Genomic DNA, 21,236 nt, shown 5'->3' on the forward strand with positions numbered 1-21,236 from the left:
TCTAAGCCATGTGTGGCTAGAGAATTATCCTTCAGAATTGTTACTGACTTTGGTGTCTGATGTACCCTCTTTTTATGATTAATGAAGTTGATGTTGTCTACCAAAAAAAAAAAGACAACATGGCGTTTGTAGTTGGTCTGGTTATAAGTAAGCTAGTTCCTCATATAATAACAAATGTCAGAGTCTTGGAAAGTCAAATGTTGAGAGAGTGTCTGAAATAAGTTTATACATGTTAAATAGTAAAAAGAAAAAAAAAGTAGTTAGGCTTATATTATATTTACATGAATTGTCATCGGATGGTGGATTGTTCTAAAAGTGATTTATTTGTGGATATGATGTTTCAAATAGTTATATTTTTTTTACATCGAAAAGATAAATAATATCATCTAGGAATTGGTCCCTGAACCTTTATCTCCACAACTCATATGTTTTCTAGCTCTTAGTTATCCTTCAACGACTTTCTAGTTGTTATGTAATAGGTTTTGATATTATTTATACATTTATCATGACAGACACAAATATGTTGATTTAAGGACATTTATTTACATAAATGTTGTTGAATATTCATTGTAGATCCATATTCCATACATGCAAAACATTGAATTATGCAATCGTTGTTCAAAATTTTGAAGTAGTGTTAGGGCTCAACATGCATGTTCTTCTTATTTTTCTTAGAGCATCTCTAATAGGATTCTTATTATAGGTTCTTAAATTAGGAACTGGTTCTTATATTTTCCCCATTAGAGAAGGTTGAGCTAAAGTTTTTAGTTCTTAGATATAAGGTCCAATTGCTTTTGCAAGCAGCTTTTTTTTTAGGAGGCTGAGGAGTTGTCTACTGGTTCGAATGCATTACAGATGAGGTTTGGAAGAGGTTGTGGAGCCTCAATATTATGCCTCTCCATGCCCACTTTATTTGGAGGGTCATTCGGGGGGGGGGGGGGGAATCGCTGTTTGAGAGAAGCTGAGTCAAAGAGGGGTGCAATGTCCCATATGTTGTCCTCGTTGCTCACTTGTGGCCGAGACTGTGGATCATGCCCTTGGTATTTGTGGTGTAAGCAAGTGTGGTTTGAATCGGTGATGGGCTTTATCTGGGAAGGAGATCATGTGCTCTCTATCCCGGCCTAGATCTCTGAGGTGATTGTGAGGGGACCGAAGGAAGCAGCATAAATGTGTTGTGTCTTGCTTTACCGCATGTGGAGGTGTCAGAATTTGTTGTGCTTCGAAGGGGTGCATACTACGGTGGAGGACGATGTTAATAGGGCAATGAAGGAGCTTCTAGACTTCCAAGGTGTTGGTTTGGCGAACGGGGTGGATAGGGATCGGGTGTTGTGTCGCTCTCCGAGTTGGTAGCCACCTGGGGTAGGAATAATGAAGCTTAATTTCGATGCAACGAGGACTGATAGAATTTGCAGCACGGGGGCGGTGATAAGGGACTCTGATGGCAACATGGTGGTGGCCTGTGTGAAGAGGGAGGTGGTGGATTAAGGGGCCTCCGTTGCAAAAGCTCTTGGTGTTCAAAATAGGGTGAAATTAGCTATAGAAAGGGGGGGTTGCAACAGTTGTGGGTGGAATCAGATTGTTTGCAAGTGATTAATGCTCTTGATGATAGCAATACCCACAACTCATATTTGGGGCTCATCATAGCATGTATTAAAAGGCTTACTACTTCTTTTGATCTCATCACTTTTAGCTATTTAGCTAGGGGTGCTAATAAATTAGCACATAGTTTAGCCAAATTCTCTCTACAAAATGAGGATGTTGCTTTGTCCTTTGTAGGTTTTCCTTCTTATTTCCACGTTTATATTTTGTCGGATATTCTTCCGTATAATTTTTAGTTGAATGAATCAGTTTTTCGTAAAAAAAAAAAAGCTTTTTTTAGTTTTTAGATTACAAATTTATATTTTATCTTCATAAACTAAAAGTAAAATATATGGAGATTGTGACTTTGTGAGTCCCAACAAAAAGTAAAATAAGAATTGTGGTTTGAGCGAAATTTGTATGAGGTTCTTATGAGTTGTTTATATCTTAGAATCCAAAATAAGAACTCATGGATGGAGATGCTCTTATAGACCCTGAGACGGAGAGTCAGAGCTCGATCACAGAAGTGACAAGCCAAAGACATGAGGTTAATACTTAATTGTTAATACAGTTAATTGCCTCATAGTAATTGAGGGCAAGGCAGTGTTGCGACACTTGTGTTATGGTTTGCACATGAATGAGTAATGATCAAATTCAAAGAGTAATGATGTATAAGCATACACTTTTTAGCATAATCCAAATGACACGCATTAAAAATCACAGTGATTAAAAATCACACTAAATTTTATGTTCAAAGAATATCTGCAAAACATATATATGCGTGACAATCATTACCAAATTCAAAAGATATAATTAAGCTCCGATTTATTCCACATTCACATGTGTGAATTCTTACGAAGTCACTTTAAAAGCTCTTGTCGATTCTACAATCATATGAGTCATTCTTTATGAGATTTTTTTCCCTTAAATACAAGTCACTTTAAAAGTTAGTAATGTATTTTCTAAACTCATCCTCATATTTAATAGGAAAAAGTTTGTGAAAATGGAAAAGTTTTTAATTTAGAGAGAAAAATTAATGGCAATAAGCAAAATTAATAATTTTTTTACAATTTTTTCTTAATTTTAAAGAAATAGATAGAAGTAAGTTTATAAATATAGACAATGGGAATAGTACATCTAACTAATTTAATTAAATTGGTCAACGACCACGTGTTCTGTTTTTCCTAAATCTTTAATGCAATGCAGGCCCTTTTATTGCATAATGTCTTTTAATGTCTTTTAATGTCTTTTTTATTATGCAATAATATCACAAACAATTAATTCACTGCTTCTTTAGTCCAGAAAGTTGAGAAGTGATACGTTTACATTTGTTATGGTTGTTCTGCTATCTCTATATCTTTATTGTTTGACCAAAATAGTTATTGTATTCCCTGGACCATTTTTCTTGGAATTTATTTATGTTTCTTGTAAACTACTGTATCACTAGTTTTTCTATACAAAAATATAGTAAACCACATGGTCCACACCTAGTTCACAACTTTGGTTGTATAAAGTACATATCACAACGATATATGAAAAAATACAAATTGAGTTCTTTAATTTCCCTTAATGTTATTTTTCTTTCCCAACAGCTATCTTTTGGTCAAATGATGTGGACGGTGAAAGCAATTGGGCCGTAGGAAGGAGCTTCTGGGCTAAAGAATTAATGCAAAGAACTGAGCTGTTTGCCTGTTCCTACTCTATCATCAGCCCATTTATTCCACTAAAAGAGCAAGGAGTCAGAGAAGCAGCTCGTGTTGTTTAAGGGATTTGTTAAATAGGGCCAGTACTATGAAGAAATGGTGGTCCAAGACTACCCACTCTATGGTTGGGATAAAAAATAGCGTTTGCTTCCTCTCTCTTGGTTGTCCTCTTGGTGATGTAATTAAGGTCCATTTTAATGCCTCTCTCTTTGCATTGAACATGGCTGACCTTGGTTTCATTGCTCGAGATTGTCATTATTTGGTGTTGGCAGTTGCCATATGGGTCTTGGCCCAGCTTTTGGCTTTCGTTGGGTTGTTATCTACTCCCTCCGTTCCTATTTATAAGTCCATTTTACCCAATTCTCTTAGATTAAGAAAAGTAGTTACAAGTAATAAATTTGTAAAAGAATTTATTCACTTTTATAGATTAACCTTATTTAATTTCTTATAAATTTCTCTCTCCAAGTTATTATTTCAAAATCTCATTGTCTCTTCCATATTAAATATGAGGATAGTTTTGGGAAAAAATAATTAATGTTTCATTGATATTGTAAATGGACTTATATTTAGGAACAAGAAAAACACTCAAAATTGGCCTTATAATAAGGAACGGAGGGAGTATGACTTATGATCTCTATTACCATCAAGTTTGCTTTGAGACAGTTGTCTTCCGTTGTTCGAGCTCATAAGCGTTCATCTAAAGGCACCCCTACTTTAATTTTGCTTCTATGATTCATGATTGTCATAACTTAACTTATAATTTTGCTTTCATGACTTTTTCTTTTGTATGTTTAACCCGATGTTTTGACTTCATGGCCTATTTCTCCTTCTTAATGATTTGCATCTCATTTCAAAAATATATCAATCCAAATTCCAAGAGTCTTTCAATATTTCAAATAGTAGTATCAACTACTTTAATTTTGCTTCTATGATTCATGATTGTCATAACTTAACTTATAATTTTGCTTTCATGACTTTTTCTTTTGTATGTTTAACCCGATGTTTTAACTTCATGGCCTATTTCTCCTTCTTAATGATTTGCATCTCATTTCAAAAATATATCAATCCAAATTCCAAGAGTCTTTCAATATTTCAAATAGTAGTATCAAGTATGCTTTTTGTCAATGGTTGAAATTTTATTTAATACTCAAAGAGTTGCATTATTACACTCACAACATGTGAGATTACTCACCAACTAATTACACCATGCATAAGATAAATAATTAAAAACAAACATGCACACTCAATCAATCAATTTAGCTGAAACATCTGACTGGGGTCGTGATTTAAAAACTTTAAGGGCCCGTTTGGTGGACATGATAAGCAGACAAGATATGATAGCATTAATCCTATCCTGCTGTAATATGTTGTTTGTTGCGCCAGCATGATAGGATAACACTATCATGTTCCTTATCCTATCATGCCTATCATGTGTAAAAGTTATTCTGAAGGGGGAGTTAGGATAGAAATTATCCTGACAGGATATGATATCAGTTTATGAATATTATGAATTTTTATTTCAAAGGAAAATTTGATACATTTTTCATTATTTCTATCATATCCTATCAATATCCTGTGCACCTCAAACGCAGGATATGATAAAAATATATCCTGCTCTTATCATATCCTGCTCTTATCATTTCCTGACCAATAAAAAAACACTAAAAATCCTAAGGTAGTATAAAAGCCTCTACAAAGACCCTGAGATATATATTTTTTTTTGAAGTTTAAGTACTGTCTCTTCGTTCATTAGCAGTAGAAACTGCAATTGGTACATCAGCAAAAATCAAAATAGAGGCCCCTGGAGGATCCTCTTCTATCCAACAGTTTTCCTGTTGGGTAAAGGCTAGGTTGGATATAAAATCTGCCACTACATTACAAGCCCTTTTCACATGGGAGACAGTACACAAACTAAAAGCAGAAGAAATGTATTTACATTCTCTGACAACATCACCTAAGTACGAAATACCCGACTGATTGTTTTCCCACTGTTTTACAAAAAGAAGTGAATCTGTTTCCAGTAACACTCGATCAAAGCCCAGGTCTTTTGCTAATTTCAGAGCCCATTTGACACCAGCCGCTTCAGCAAGGGCTGAGTCCTCAATCTCCTCAATCATCCAGGTTGCAGCAGCCATGGTTTTCCCTTTGTTGTTTCGGATAATTGCTCCAAGGCCTATGCCTATGTTTGTTTTTATTGCTGCATCAACATTCAGTTTGTAGAACCCGCTTGGTGGTGCCTTCCACTTTATAGGTTCGGAACTAGCAGGAGGGGAAATATTGTGGGACGGTTCACTTACACCGATACAAGCTGCCTTAGCTAGAGTTTTCTCTATATCCCAAAGTTGCCCATCAAAGGTCCAGGCATTGCGTCTGCACCAAATAGCCCAAATGAGATTGAAAATTTCAGCCATTGTGTCTTCCTCAGGATGTTCAAGGATGCTTTCTAGCCAGTTCAGAAAATTTCCTGGGATATCATTTGGGATGTTTATGTTGAGGTGGGACACGAACCAGATTCTGGTTTTTGGCCAGATCAACTCACTCACTTTCTCCAATTTGCACAGTCTCGGTTTGCTAGACATGATTTTGCCACTGTGAGTTGTTGCGATCCACTTGTCAGTCCATATGTTTATACTTTCCCCATCCCCCACTTTCCAAATTGTCCCTTCATTGATAATCTCCTTTGTAGTATGAATGTTTTTCTAGAGATAACTAGAATTTGTTCCTCGGTTTTGGAGCTTGAGATATAAGAATTCAGTTTTGGACCTTTGATTTTATTGACGTTTAACCATTTACGAAATTGTTACTCGGTTATTTAATTATGTCATAAAAACTTAATGATGATTTGGAAGGTTGAAGTTAAAGGCAAAATTGAACTATAAGTTTATTTGAAAATTAATATTTTTCCTCTGGTGAAGGAACATACAAAAAGAAGCTCCAACAATATGGTATTTTCTATGCAAACACTAGTTTTATTTTATGTTAAGAATTCTTTAAAGATGAATTTATAAGTGCTGAAGCTATTATTTTGAGGAGATTTTAGTTTAGGTATTGTTTAATTTTAAGTGCCTACCTAAAATAATTATGTTTGAGCTAAAAGATCTATATTATTATGGTGGAGTTAGCCCAATATTTAATTTCAATTTACAAAACTCGACAAAAAGCATTATTTAACTTGAATTGGACATATATCACCCGAATCAAACCCTTGTTGTTACCGAAACAAAATAAGGTTAAGAAAGTTCAAATGCTTGAAATTTTTTCTTTTCCAGATTCATCTTGCATCAAGAATGATCCTTTCTCTGAAACAAAACATGATCCTTTCGTCATTAACTCTACTCCAATACATCAATCCTTTATTCATTTTATACACAGAAGAGCATATTCAATTCAATTCATTACCATTCCAACCGTCGGCCAAATCTTCGGAGAAAATGTTTCTAAAGAGAGTGCCTTGTCACTTTATGATAAACCCTACTTAATGGCCCATAATGGGTCCTTATGGTAGAGTTTTTTTTTTTTTTTGGGTAGAGTTTGATTTGTCTTTTATGAATGAACAATGCTTGACAGCGTTTTTTTTTATCTAGGTACCAGTAGGATTTGAACCCAAGACTTAGGAAATTTTAATCCATAAAGTATCATTTAGGTTATCCATACCAGTACTTGACATCGTTTTTTTAACTTACACGTAACATAATTAAGAAAAGAAAAGAGAAAAATGATATGTGATGTAACATAATATATGTAGAGTGAAATAAAAGGAAAAATAAGGGTGAAATTATGGTCACTATCGTTTTACGGGCTCCCACCATCCTAATCTATCAATCTTTCGCAAAAATGCGGAATGTATAATTTATAGGGAAAATTGCACTCACCTCCCTTTAGGTTTAACAGTATTGCACTGACCTCCCCTCTAGTTTGTAAAATGCATTGACCTCCCCTCATTTAAATATCTTTTCGAATAATAGAGGGATGTCGAGTGTTATAATGATAAATCTTAGGGGAGGTCAATGCAATTATAATAAACCTCAAGAGAGGTTAGTGCAATGTTACAAATAAAATAAGGGTAGCTAGTGTCTTGTTAAATAATAGAGAGGATGTAAGTGCAATAATGATAAAGTTTAGGGGAGTTTAATGTAATTTCCCCTAATTTATAACCCATAATTTGAAATACATGTGTATTGTGTTTTTATACACTACGCGCAGAGTATTGTGATGGTTGTGGTCCGTAAAGTGGTTGTGGAAATAGTCTTACAATGAAAACAAGATGGAAGAGAAAGTGAAAGTTAAGCTTTCTAGTACCATTGAGATCAAGTGGTATAAAGTTGTTTTTATAGCTTAAGCAAATGTCTTCCTATCAATTCTTTGTCAATAAAGTTACCTTAAATTCTTTATAGGGAGAACTTCGTCTTCCACATAGGTCATATTGGACTAGAGCATGATTAGTTTAGTAGATAAACACATGAGGTTAAAAATTCAAAAAAAAAAAATTGTTAAGCTTACTCGATTAAGATCATATGAGTATTCTCTTATATTTTCGCATATTAAATTTTTTGTTTATATCTTCTGTTATAAATATAATATAAAATTATTCATGTGATCTTGACTCAATAATTTAAGCTTTTAGAATAATTTGTTGCTTAACATGGTACGAAAGCCTTTGACTAAGTGGTGTAGAGTTTGATAATTGTTGCCCCCATTATTATAATAAAAAGTAAAATTTTAGCAATTGATTAGTGGGTTTGTGCATTGTCCACACTTTAAGTCTAAGTGAACTCTTGCGTAACGAGAAGAGTTAGAAATATATAAAATCATTCATGTGGTCCTTATCCTATAGTTTAAACTTTTGGAATAATTGATTATTTGACATGGTATTAAAGTTTATATGATCAAGCTGTACATAGTTCGACCATTGTTGCTCTCAATTCTTATAATAAAAGTTGAATTAAAACACATAGTATATGAACATGTGCATTATCACGCTTAAGCGCAAACGAACTTTTACGTGAGAGACGTGTTAGAAATAATAATATAAAGCGATTCATGTGTTTCTTACATAATAGTTTAATTTATTTTACAATAACTTAACCTTATGACATTAATTGGTTTTTGGTAGTATTTGGATGAGATTTCTATTTATAATCCTTTATAGAAAGAATTGAAATCATGCACAATTGAAGAAAAGAAAAAAGAAACTCACCATCGGCATCAACCAAAGTCACGGAAAACTCCCAATTGATTCTTAATGGACATAAACAAAAAACACACATTTCAATTCAAAATTTGAAACACAACACACCCCAATGATGAATTTTCCAAATCCGATCAAGATAAGGTTATCAATTGCAAGAACAAATATCACATCACATGCCATTAATTCTGCTCAGCCAACAAAAACGAATTTTCGAGCATCCCAAAGAGTTTGCACTTGAAAATTGGTAATAGTACTACTACTAGTAGTGAAGCTAAGAATTGAATTCAATGCTTTGGTAGTGCAAATTCCCATTAACTTCTGAACTCAACCGATACCATTTGGAAATTTGGAAAGGCACTATTCACGAAGGCATCGTCTCAGGTTTGCTCGCAGAAGAAACTGCAGCACTTTTGCAGCAGAGAGAAGGGTAGTAAGGTAAGGTAAGGTAAGCAAATCAGCAATGGAATCATGAATTGGTCAGGGAAAGTAGGAGGAACCTTTATACACTTTATACTTAGCATATTTTTTTTCTGTTAATGTTTATTATGATTTATGAGATTCTGAAACAGAAAGATCTCTTTTTACCAAAACCATGGCAGACCCAGTTTTGGCTTATTAGCTGGGACAAAAAAGATGATATAAAAGAATCCATTTTGGTTGGTAAGAGCCTTTAATTCAATCGTACGATGGATCAAGTTTTAGCCTTTAAAAAGTGGTGTTATTCGCTTGCAGAGCTTAACTCTCAGTCCCAATGGGGTGTTTGAAACTCAATGGGGTGTTTGAAATGCTTTACTCAATGTAGGGTTTGAACCTGAAAGTCTGAAACCCAAACAAGTTCACTCACGGAGTTTTTTGTCAGTGGGTATCTTTCATATGCAGTAGTACACGTTGCTCCACAAAGTTAGAAAGAGAGAGAGAGAGAAATAGAGACAGAGAATTCGGCGCTCTTTCTCTTTTTTTGAATTCAAGATCAGATAATAAGAAGCTGGTTTGGTTTTGGTCTGGATCTTGGGGGTGATTATTATTAGCACTTTTTTTCATATGATTTCACCTTTTTGCTTTGTCTCTAATTCTTGTCTCTTAACTCTTGGTGATGTTTTTTTTGCATGTTTTCTAATGGGGTTTTGAGTCATTGAGTGAGTGTGTGTGTTTTTTTTTACTTTTACCTCTCTCTCTCTCTCTTTGCTAGCTTTCTGTGACATCTTTTTGTCTTGTAATGCAGTTCATCACGAGGTGTTGTCAGAGGTTAATTTTCAAAAAAAGCTCCATCTTTATCCAATTTTTCCCACTTATTTTAATTTTAAGGTTTTGATTCTCTTTTTCTCTCACAAGTCACAACCTGGTTCTCATTATTATTAATCTTTTCCTCCACATCCTGCTCTCATCACTTGCACCTGTTTTGTCCCTCCATTCAAATTTTTTTACCCAATTCATTCCCTCGTTTTAGGCTCCACTTGGTTTCACTTGGTTGCTACACTTGTTCACTCACTCACTCACATTTTAAGGCAAACCCCACTAATACTCTCACATTGTTTTTTGAGATTAATAACTTTGGTACTGTTTCTCACTCCAGATCGTGAGAGAGAATGGGAAAAGCTAGTAGATGGTTGAAGGGGTTGTTGGGGATGAAGAAGGAGAAAGACCACAGTGGCAATTTGGCTCCTGACAAGAAAGAAAAGAGAAGGTGGAGTTTTGCAAAGTCAGGGAAAGATGTGCCTGCATCACCAAACATTAGTCCCACATCGGCCACTGATAATCCCTGGCTCAGATCCTATATTGCTGAATCAGAGAGCCAGCAAAACAAGCATGCCATTGCGGTGGCTGCTGCCACCGCCGCCGCCGCAGATGCTGCTGTCGCCGCCGCTCAGGCGGCTGTGGCAGTGGTGAGGCTGACTAGTCAGGGCAGAGACTCCTTGTTCAGTGGAAGCAGAGAGAAGTGGGGTGCTGTCAAGATCCAAACTTTCTTCAGAGGCTATTTGGTATGTCTCTTTAATGTTTCAAATCTCATGTGGGTATGTCTGTTTTTTTTCTTCCTCAGTTTTTGCAAATGTTGAATTGAGTGTCTTGGAAAAATGTGTTTGGTTTTGGTTGGTATATGTTAGTTTCTTTGCTTGATTCTTACTCATTTGTCTGGTCTCAAAAGGTGAGAAAGTTATTTTTAGATTCTTAATGAAACAGTGTCCCCCCTCCATTTCTGTGAAACAACTAGCATCTGCACTTTCCATTTTTGACCTTCTTGTTGACTTGGCTTGTTAATATTCAAATCCTGTTAAAACTATTTGATCCTATTTGAAATCATCTTAAACATTTGACAGTTTGAAAGGTAATGCTTAATCTCATTACCTACCTTATTAAGTTTCATGCTTTCTAGTTAGTTTTGATTAAGGCCTTAAGGTCTTGATCTATGTTGTGATTTTTAGTAAGTTACTTCAATTCAAACTTATAACATGTTTGGATCAGCTTATTTTTCTTCAAAATCAATTCTGTCACACAAGCTACTTTACCAGAGTTCGATTTGATTTTGTCATTAGAAAGTTGTAGTAAGGATTTCTAATCATGCTATTGATGTTGTTTACTTTCAGGCGCGGAAGGCTCTTAGAGCACTGAAAGGATTGGTTAAGATACAGGCTCTTGTTAGAGGCTATCTAGTTAGGAAGAGGGCTGCTGCAACTCTTCATAGTATGCAAGCTCTAATAAGAGCTCAAGCTGCTGTTAGAACACAGCGAGCTCGTCGTTCCATGAGCAAAGAAAATAGATTTCTACCTGAAGTTCTTGCAAGAAAATCTGTGGTAATAATAAAACCTGGTTTTCTTGTTCTGCTATATTGTATTGTATCAACAAACAATGTCTTGTTTGCTCATTTGTCCTTTCTTTTACTGCTAGGAGCGATTTGAGGAAACAAGGAGTGAATTCCACAGCAAAAGGCTACCTACATCTTATGAAACATTTGATGAGAGCCCCAAAATTGTTGAAATTGACACTTACAAGACTAGATCAAGATCGAGGCGCTTCACCACTACGATGTCTGAGTGTGGAGAGGACCTGCCCTGTCACGGGATCTCGTCGCCTCTTCCTTGTCCAGTCCCCGGCCGATCCCCGGCTCCTGATTGCCAGCATGTTCAGGATTTCGATTGGTACTTCAATGTTGATGAGTGCAAATTCTCCACAGCACACAACACCCCTCGATTCGCAAATTTCGTGCGTGCTAAAACTCCAGCTACGCCGGCCAAGAGTGTTTGTGGAGACACTTTCTTCAGGCCTTACTCCCATTTTCCTAACTACATGTCCAATACTCAGTCATTTAAGGCAAAGCTAAGGTCTCACAGTGCTCCAAGGCAAAGACCTGAAGCCAAGAAGAGGCTTTCGCTCAATGACATGATGGCGGCGAGAAATAGCATAAGTGGTGTTAGAATGCAAAGGCCATCTCATTTGCAAACTCAGGATGAAATAGAATCCTGGAATTTATGACACAGCCATGCCCTGTCACAGCTGGAGAATCAAAAGGAGAAAAAACTTGAGTCTAGATGATGTTAGTGCTTTGGAATGTGTTTTTCCACTTGTGCTGGAGTGTGTACATTCTTTGAAAGAGTTTTTTTTTTTCTTTTTCAATCATGTCTTTTCTCTTGTACCAAGTGATTTACATCTAGTAAAGAATTTGGCTTGTTTTTTCTTTAAGAACAGAACTTGGTACACTAATTGCTGGTTTTGGATTCTGGTTTGAAACTGTTTCATAGCATTTACTGCTGTGCATTGCTATAGAAATGCATAAAGATTAAGGAGTAAGGACCAATTGACAGAAACTTCAATAGCAACATGATTGGATCACTTTCTCTTTTTTCAGAATCACTCATGGCACAAGAAGCTACTTAGTGCAAGTTTGGATTAGTGTTTGTCACAATTGATTTTGGTAAAACTAATTTGGGTAGAATTGATTATAGTAAAAGTGAGTGTTAAGTAAAGTGATTTATGTGGTACTTATGAAAAAGTATTTTCGGGGAAATATTGAAATTCAATTGTAAAATCTCATAATTATGTTCAACACAAAAGCTATTTTCCCAAAGTTCTATCAAAATTGATTTTAGGTACGTAATCAATTCTTCAAAATGATTGACAAACATCTATTTACTCTACCATAATTGATTGTGGGGTTTCCCTCTTGCTGCACGTTTCGACAGACGATGGAAAACCAAATGAAACCAAAATTACAATGGACAGTTCTAAAAAGGAAAATGCTTCTGCCGACCGTGAATTTGGCTTATCATGGATTTCAACCATGAATCCAAACATGCTCTTATAGAAATATCTCCTCATTTCAATTATAGAACCATTTACGAACATGCACAAAACTATCTGTTGTCTTCATTGCACTAAAAAGGAAAGCTTGTTTGGTGAAACTTTATGGTAGCTCACAAACTCCAAACGAAGTTATGGGGTCCTTGTAGGACATCTTATTGAAGCCTGGGAACAGTTTCACTCACTCCTACTGGTTGAGATGTCTTTGTCAATGAAGAAAACAGTTTGCTATTGATAGTTCTTCAAGTGTTTGGCAATCAACGGTGGACGAACGTTAGTTGATTTTTCAGAAAAATTATTAGCTGTAATAAATTTGGCCAAATTTTGAAACGTTTTTAACTCTTTCAATGCTCTTACTGATATTGCCAGCTAATTGTGTGAAGACTTGGCAGTAACAACTTGTTAAGTTATGCCCTTCAAGTTGGAAGAATCTCTCTAAATTGCGGGAAATGGCTCAACTAGTAGTCAAGTGGCAATGACGGTGACACCACAAGTTATGTTCTTTTCTTCTGTCTTTACTTTCATTGTTAGCTACACCCTCCGGTCACTATTATAAGCAAAAGTTAGTTTTTTAGGTTCATTCAATAAATGATGTATGTAGTCATTAAAATGGTCACATGCATCATTTATTAAATGAACCTACAAAACTAACTTTTTCTTATAATAGTGACCGGAGGGTGTATTTATTTATTTATTTCAAGTGAAACTTTTATCATTGATTTTAGGTGTGTGGTTAACTGTATAGTTGAAGGGGGTGCTCATTAATTACTTATTAATATAGACATCGTGTTGTTGTACATATAATCCACGCATGAGTTTGTAGTGGTTTCGGTTTCAGACCATCAGAACTCGTGAAGTTACTAAGAATGTGAAAATACATTTTTGACGCTCACACGGGTAGCCCCAAACTACAAAAAATACGTATATATGGAGCACTGTCGATGTATGAGTTTGTAGTGGTTTCAGTTTTAGACCGTCAGAACTCATGAAGTTACTAAAAATGTGAAAATACATTTCTGACGCTCACACGAATAGCTCCAAACCACAAAAAATGTGTATATTTGAAGCAATGTTGAAACAGTACGTGTGAACATATATGATTTTGGGCAATTATTGAGTTAAATATGTTTTTAGTGAATAGTTAAATAGATGTGAACTGAATTTGATTTCTCCACAAAAATTTCATAGTTTTTAGTTATCTTTTTAATTAAATACGTAAGGTTAGTCTCTGTCATCTTTTATGGCAATTTTTATACATTCAAAGTAATTTTTAACCATCAATGTATTAGTAAAAGTTTAAATAAAATGCAACATGATAACTAACTTCACCAAATTCACTAGTGAGAGTTTAAATAAAATGCACCACATCAACATTGAAGATTCAAAGCTATTAATTTTTTAAAAATAAACCAAATTCATTTAACTCTTATTTTACATATAGAATAACAATGTATGTAACCCAAAATTATTCTAAAAATATGTACTGAGTTTTTGAAGGCAATAGTTATTTTTAAATTCCAACCCTTATGCTATCAAGCTTATGTCGTTTATATTGTTTCATTTTACCTTTGAAGCCCTTACATAGTTACATCATGTAACATAATCATAAAGTAGATATGATCATTTCACCTTTGAAGCCCTTACATGTAACATAATCATAAAGTTAGATATGATTATATTCCTGTTGTGGTAGCCATGAGTTATTTTTTACACTAAATAACAAACATATCAATGCTTTTTGTTTGCAGCAATCATAAGCTATTTTTAAACTCAAACACAATCCTATCAACTTAGGACAACATTTATGAAAACAAATAAATAAAATTTTAAAATTACTCTTTACGCAACAATTACTTCAAAAAAAAGAAACTAAAATGAGGCCTTTGTTGTTGGATGTCATGAGCTCGAAATCAACAATCAAGTTTGAACGTACATATCCCCATAAGAAAAAATTGAATGAATGAATAAAAAAGTCAAATTTTTTGATCACGTGATGAACACGCGCTGAGGGAGTGCGTGGAAATGGAGTTCAATCTGTGAAGGGGGTGTTTGAATCTTAAATTTCATATCAGCAATGATTAGGGTTTCATTTGACTGATGGGTTTTGAGAACATTTTTGTTGTGGAATTTCGAGCTATTTCTTTTTTCATGCATCACACCATGTGGTGGCTCACGTGCTTCAGGTTCAGGGTGAGACTGGAAAATTCAACTATCTAAAGGGTAATACGGGAAATGTACGTTCTATAACAGAATAATTGTGGCCTCATGCATACATCATCTTCGATATTTTCGTGCAGTGTGTAGATATGGTCCTCTCCCTTCGCCCATCTTGATTCTTGAACGCTCCAATAATATAAATCCAGTTATGATTTTATTTTTGTATTCTTCTCATCACATTAAGGGTGTGTTTGGTTGAGAAAGAAAAGTGAGAGAAAAGAAAGAGAAGAAAAGAAGTGGAAAGTGAAATGAACTCACTTCTGTTTTCATTCTTCTTCTTCTTCGTGTGAAAGAACCAAACAGAGGAAAAAACATTGTTATACCATGTATTAGAGATTGATTCATGTACGGTGTAATTTGTCTTTCAAAGATGAAAAAAAAACATTTTCAATATGGGTAATTTAATCAAAATGTAGAATCAATAATATAATTGTAAACTTTTTTTTGAACATAATATAATTGTTAACTTACTCTTTATGTTATAACCTTAACCAATAAATTTTGTAGGAGAGGGATATAGTAATTTAGTAAAATGTCATTCTTTAATCTTTATTAAATTTCACAACTGCCAGTGTTTGAACAGACAGAAAGAGACGTTGAGAAATGGCCAAAATGGATTAATCTATTAAGTGCTTCCTTAATCAAACATATATATATTCAAAGTTTCAAACATTGATAAAGAGGGTTTTCAGAAGAGATTTTAGAGGGTTTTTATATACTATTGTCTGCAGCAGGAGCACTTAGTTCAAGGAAATGGAGGTTCATCTTGTTTGGCCAAGTGCGCTGTTGCTTTCGTCAGCTTTGTTTGTTTCAAAAGAATCTGAGAGGAAAAGAAAGTGAAGGAAAGAAAAGAGCAAGAATATTCTGTTTTCCACTGTTTGGTATCACTGCAAGAAGAAAAGAAAGGAAAACTTTTTGTGGGTCCCATAGCAAAAAACTTTCCTTCCGATTTGGGCAGAAAAGTGGAAAGTTGGAGCAATTTTCATAAAATATACCAAACTACCCTCAAGTTGGAGCCATTTTATGGGTTCTACTTCTACAGCTTGATACATGTGGCCATTGCATGTACAAAATATATCAGACCTTATTTAACTTATAAATATAATATGCAGACTTTTAGAACAATTTTTTAGCCACATTTGGTGTAGTACTTCAACAGGTTATGTGCTCATTTTTTAGCCACTTTAATTTCATAATAAAAATCTTAATAGTAGAAAAGCATTGTGTAAAATTATCTGAGTTTTTTATTAAAATTAAAAATAACATTGCAAATTTGTGCTGGAATTTTTTTATATGGCACTAGAAGTTTTAAAATTATACGAATTATTAGTTTTTAAGCAGGGGCAAAAAAGTCATCTTACAAAATTACAGTTTTCTTTCCTCCTATTCTTTTCTTCCATTTCCATCCAATCAAACAACTTAAAAATTTCTCTCACTTTTGCTTTCTCTTCCTTTCTTTTCTCCTCCTTTCCTTCCACTTTCCTTTCCTTTCCTTTCTTCCCCAACCAAACACAGTGTTTATGCTGCCATTTAGATCGTTGCCACAGGGGAATAATTTATTATTATATAAATTATTAGATAAATATAAGGATATATTTGAAAAATAATATTATCAATATCAATATCAATATCAATATCAATATATCAATATATATATTAGAAAAGAACAACTTCTAGCATGACGTGTCGCTCTCACAGGCCAAGTTAGTGACGTGTCGCTCCCAAATTAATTCTCACCTAATATTTTACACGTTAGCTCTTTCTCCTTGGCCCCACTTGCCACATGTGCCCTGATTTTTCCTTACCTTATTTCTCCTTAACAGCTAAACCTAATGCTTTTCACCAGAACACCATAATAAAATTAAGAAATAAACAACCTAAATCCTAATCAAATCTAAAATTTAAAAATGTACTGAATAAAGATAGATAAAAACTACCAAGTCTAGCAAATCATAATAAAAACTCATAAAATCCTGAATTAATTAAAAATCCAAAAATTTAAGAAAATTTAATTAATTTACTCTAAAAGTAAATCTAAAATAAAATAAAGTATTTTCTGGATTTAAAATAAATAATAAGATAAATTAAAATAAAATTAAGAAATAAACAACCTAAATCTCAATCAAATCTAATATTAAAAATGGTATTAAATAAAGATAGATAAAAACTAACAAAATCTAGCAAATCACAATAAAAACTCATAAAATCCCGAATTAATAAAAAATTCAAAAATTCAAAAAAAATTAATCAATATATTCTAAAAATAAATTTAAAATACATTAAAAGACCAAATCTTATCTTTTAAAATAATATCAATCAATTATTTTAGAATATATAAAATTAAAACATATATCAATTGAAAATTATATCTTCTAAAATAATATCAATTAATTAGGTTAGAATATATAAAATTAAAACATATGTCAATTGAAAATTATATCATTTCTCCTTAACAGCTAAACCTAATGCTTTTCATCCCCTCTTTTTTTAATTGCAAGGCTCACTATATCTTTTCAATTGCACGGCTCATCATCTTCTTCATATTGAGTTTGTTACGCACCTACCACCTTTCTTCCCCAATCTGTTCCAACCTCGGGGTCGTGCTTCGCCGGTTTCTTTCTTTCAATTCAATTCAGTTCAATTGGAGTGACATGATGCGTTATTTGAATTTGATTGTTTGCTTTCCATGGCAGAGAGTGAGTCCTCCATCACCATTCAGCATCGTGAATGGCGCGTTGGATTCCACCGGCCCTGTCCTCAAGCGTAGCTACGGCGATAAGGAGGTTATCATCTACGTCATACGCCTCTCCTCCACCAACGACGATGAGTCCCAATTTCTCTTTTTGTAAGCGACCCAGGAACACGGTTTTGTTTAAGCTTGCGAAAGTTTTGATTTTGTTGAAAACCCCCAAATTTTTTAAATCAATTGATTGCCATTGCAGGAATGGATTGCTCCCAAGCCTTTGCTGACTTGATGGTTATTAACAGGATTGCTGGGACTGTGTCGCAGGTAAGTTTTATGTGGCTATATTTTGGTTGTCAGATGTATTTGGCTTTTCTTTTATCCGGTTATCAATCTTCAGTTTCTTTGAGTTTATTGCGCATATGACTATTAAACTTTGATGGTCACAGCTTCTTCTTATGCCCGTTCTGGTTCCTATTTTGAATGAGGCAAGGCTGCTTTCAATTGGACTGTTTTTTCACTATGTACATGTAAGCATTTTTCTTTTTGTGAAATCATAAAAAGGCCATCTATAATTAAAGCTCTAAATTAACAATTTTGAATGGAATGCAGATGTTCATTTACAACATAGCATGGACCTCCTGGCACTTTTGCAATTCTGTTGGTAATTACGAGTTGATTTTTGTTAATTATTGCAAAGTTTCTTTGACTGTTTGTTCCTGTACATGATTCCAATATCCCTTTTACCCCACATCTCTTATTTTATTATATAACTAATGCTGACAGGTTCCTTATGCCTCTGCAACGTTTTCAATTTTGTTTAATTTCTCACAACCGTGTGTGAGTTTCTTTCCTCATTTTATCCATGTTATTCTTTAAATGGAAGTTTGTTTTTGTCCACCTTGATCCTCAGAGGCACTTGAGAACTTGGACCTCATTCTTTTATGCCTTGATGAGATTCTCTTTTGCTGCAGGCCAAATGCTTCTCTGCAACAATATATTAGCGGAAAACATCTAGGGCCAGCACAAGAGCCATTGCTGGAATGGTTACATACAGTGATACAGATGACCATTGAGTGTGAGTAAATTGCAGCACTTCACTATTACATTCTCTATTTCTCTTACTCTATTTACTTTCTTAGAACTATGACATGTATAACATATATGGTTGATTTGATGTCGCAGGTTCCTTATCTGAATATTCTCAGATCAAATATTAATCGCGGGGTTTCTTTCAGCTTCTGAGTTCATGACACTTCTGTTCAGCTTTTCCTGCCCTATTTTTTTCAGTGCTTTCTATTACATATATTGTTCATATTTCATTCATGGTTGACTGATTGCAAATTAATTTAATCAGGCTTTACTTTATTCCCATTTAAATGAATAAATTGCATCTTATATGAACAGGTCTTAACCATGATGAAGGTCTTCAAATGTTGAGAAATGTGCAGCTGGAGGTACAACCTTTATTCTCTCACTTTCTATTCTCATCAGTTTTGCTAAATGTATCTGGTCAAAGGCTGTTATTTGTTTTCATATTGTAATTGCATGGACTATTGTAATCTGAAGGGCTGTTTGCATTTTCTGAACTTTATGGTATATTGTTCCATTTTTTCTCTGTTAAATTTAATCACTTCCTTAAAAGTGCTTAAGCTCATTAATTCACTGCCATTTATTTTCCTGTTTGACAAAAGTAAGAAGCACCTTCAAGTGTGACCAAAAAGAAGGTTGCAGTTGCAAAGTAGTACATAGAAAATCATTATAAGAAGCTGATGAAAGACCTGCAAGAGAGAAAGGACCTGTATCGGTATGTTCAATTTATATTTGGGTTATAATTGTGAGTATGTGACTGATGAGTATTATAACATGTTATGTAGTTGTTTAACATACTTATAGACATCTCCTAACATGATTAAAATTATAGTTGTTATTCTTATAGCTGTTTTAGTTATATTGCTAAAATTAAGTGCATAAAATATTTGCTGAAATCGAAAGTTTATGTAGTTTAGAATATTAAATTTATTCTAATATCTAAAATCTTTAACAAATCTAATCTAAAATCTATACTTTTTATGTAGTTTCCAGCAAATCTATAGTAATATATTTGCTTTAGATTTTAGATTAGATACAAAAAGTAATATAAATTCTATAAATTCGTTTTCAAGCATATTAGATTTAAAAATTTTAGAAACAGATTAGATTTGTTTCCAGAATATCAACAAAATCTATAGATTTAAAATTTTCAAATTAGCCAAAATAGATTTGTTTTGGCTGATTTATAAGATTTATATATATAGTTAAATCTATAAGATTTTGTTTCTACATAAAATGTATCATTATGAAATTTATAAGATTTTGTTTCTAAAAGCTGTTGTTGTTTGTATTTGGGTATAATTTTCAATTGATATGTTTGAAATTTCAAATAAAATCCAATCAGATTACAACCATTCTAAATCATCTCTTCTCCTTGATAGATATTTTTTTAAAAGATTTGATCTTTTTATTCTAAGATACTACATCAGCCATATTCTCCCCTATATATACCCATCAAACTATCATTCTAAATCATCTCTTCTCCTTTTGATAAATTGCACTATTAGCTTATTTCATTGTCCCTTAACCTAAAACTTACGATGGCCAATACCCCTGCAATAGGTTACAAATCTGATGTTTTGATGCCCAGAAGCTACTTACATAAGCTTTTCCCCTTGATTGAATTTCTAATAAAATCAATTGTAGAAGAATTTACAAACATGCACGTAGTTTCCCAAATTGCTCACACACTTTAGCTATTTTGAACGTGTTGCAGATACGTGGAAATCGGGATAGAGTATGGGGTTCCTGTATCAGTGAACGGGAAGAGGCTTTCACCAGGAAACTTGGTTGCCAAGCTGAATGAGATCGGCGGAAGATTGGGATAAAGCTCCTAATCACAAGAAATATTTTGCTGATGAGATGTAATGCTGATTTGTGGTGATGAAAGTGGCTCCCTTGGCTGTGGAATTGGTACACTTATTGATTGTTGCGATCCTCCATTGCCAGAAGTTCCTGAGGAGGATTGGTTCTGTCCAAAGTGCAGTAGCAACCAAAACTGCTCAAACAATCCAGCTAAAAAGAAAAAGGGCGCACTGTCTTTATCTAAGAGTAAGTGATATTCATTCTCCCGATTTAATCTGTCACCGCATGCATTTTTGAGATTTGAAGAATGTGTTAGTATAACCTGAAACATGTTCAAGATTGTATTATTGATTTGGTTTGGTTTCATGTTTCAATTGTCAATATGGAGAAAGGTGTAAGTTTGTACATGCAGTCCAAACACAGAGAAAACCTAACGTTCATGGATTTGTCTGTGACATGATATATAATTTCTGCTGCATTATTACCTTTATATTTAGTTATGAACTGTGCAAAATTTGGGTTAGCACTCAAATTCAAGAGAGAAATTCATGGAGGTAGGCTGTAGAAGATTTTGCTGATATGGTTTCTGCAGGGAACAATCGGAAATGCACTGAGATATTTGTTTTGGGACAATATACTTGGTCTTAAAGGTGAGCATCAATATTTAAAGGCT

At 34.0% G+C, this 21,236-nt stretch overlaps 2 protein-coding genes across 6 annotated transcripts; one reads left to right on the forward strand and one right to left on the reverse strand.

Annotated features, from left to right (window-relative positions):
• Positions 1 to 5,008: 5,008 nt before the first annotated feature.
• LOC130744739 (uncharacterized) lies at positions 5,009 to 5,860 on the reverse strand. The gene has a single exon (XM_057596899.1). It carries the CDS (start codon positions 5,858 to 5,860, stop codon positions 5,009 to 5,011), a length of 852 nt encoding a protein of 283 aa, XP_057452882.1.
• A 2,724-nt stretch (positions 5,861 to 8,584) lies between these two features.
• On the forward strand, positions 8,585 to 12,168 carry LOC130745972 (protein IQ-domain 26-like). 5 transcript variants are annotated; one of them, XM_057598443.1, is made up of 4 exons: positions 8,585 to 8,917; positions 10,046 to 10,451; positions 11,055 to 11,261; positions 11,356 to 12,168. In XM_057598443.1, exons 2-4 carry the CDS (start codon positions 10,059 to 10,061, stop codon positions 11,938 to 11,940), a joined length of 1,185 nt encoding a protein of 394 aa, XP_057454426.1. In that variant the 5' UTR covers positions 8,585 to 8,917; positions 10,046 to 10,058; the 3' UTR covers positions 11,941 to 12,168. The 5 variants fall into 5 exon arrangements, with proteins under 5 accessions (XP_057454426.1, XP_057454427.1, XP_057454429.1 ...); XM_057598444.1 differs by having other exon boundaries at positions 8,585 to 8,912; XM_057598446.1 differs by having other exon boundaries at positions 8,585 to 8,907.
• Positions 12,169 to 21,236: the final 9,068 nt, after the last annotated feature.

The sequence above is a fragment of the Lotus japonicus genome, chromosome 3, assembly GCF_012489685.1.
Source record: "Lotus japonicus ecotype B-129 chromosome 3, LjGifu_v1.2".
In the NCBI taxonomy this organism is placed as follows: Eukaryota; Viridiplantae; Streptophyta; class Magnoliopsida; order Fabales; family Fabaceae; genus Lotus; species Lotus japonicus.

Bases quoted from the DNA above. Each gene is read 5' to 3' on its own strand.
- LOC130745972 (XM_057598443.1), top strand. From the start codon at position 10,059: ATGGGAAAAGCTAGTAGATGGTTGAAGGGGTTGTTGGGGATGAAGAAG. The intron at 10,452-11,054 runs GTATGTCTCTTT...GTTTACTTTCAG, and splicing joins CTTTCTTCAGAGGCTATTTG to GCGCGGAAGGCTCTTAGAGC. The intron at 11,262-11,355 runs GTAATAATAAAA...TTTTACTGCTAG, and splicing joins TTCTTGCAAGAAAATCTGTG to GAGCGATTTGAGGAAACAAG.
- LOC130744739 (XM_057596899.1), bottom strand. From the start codon at position 5,860: ATGTCTAGCAAACCGAGACTGTGCAAATTGGAGAAAGTGAGTGAGTTG.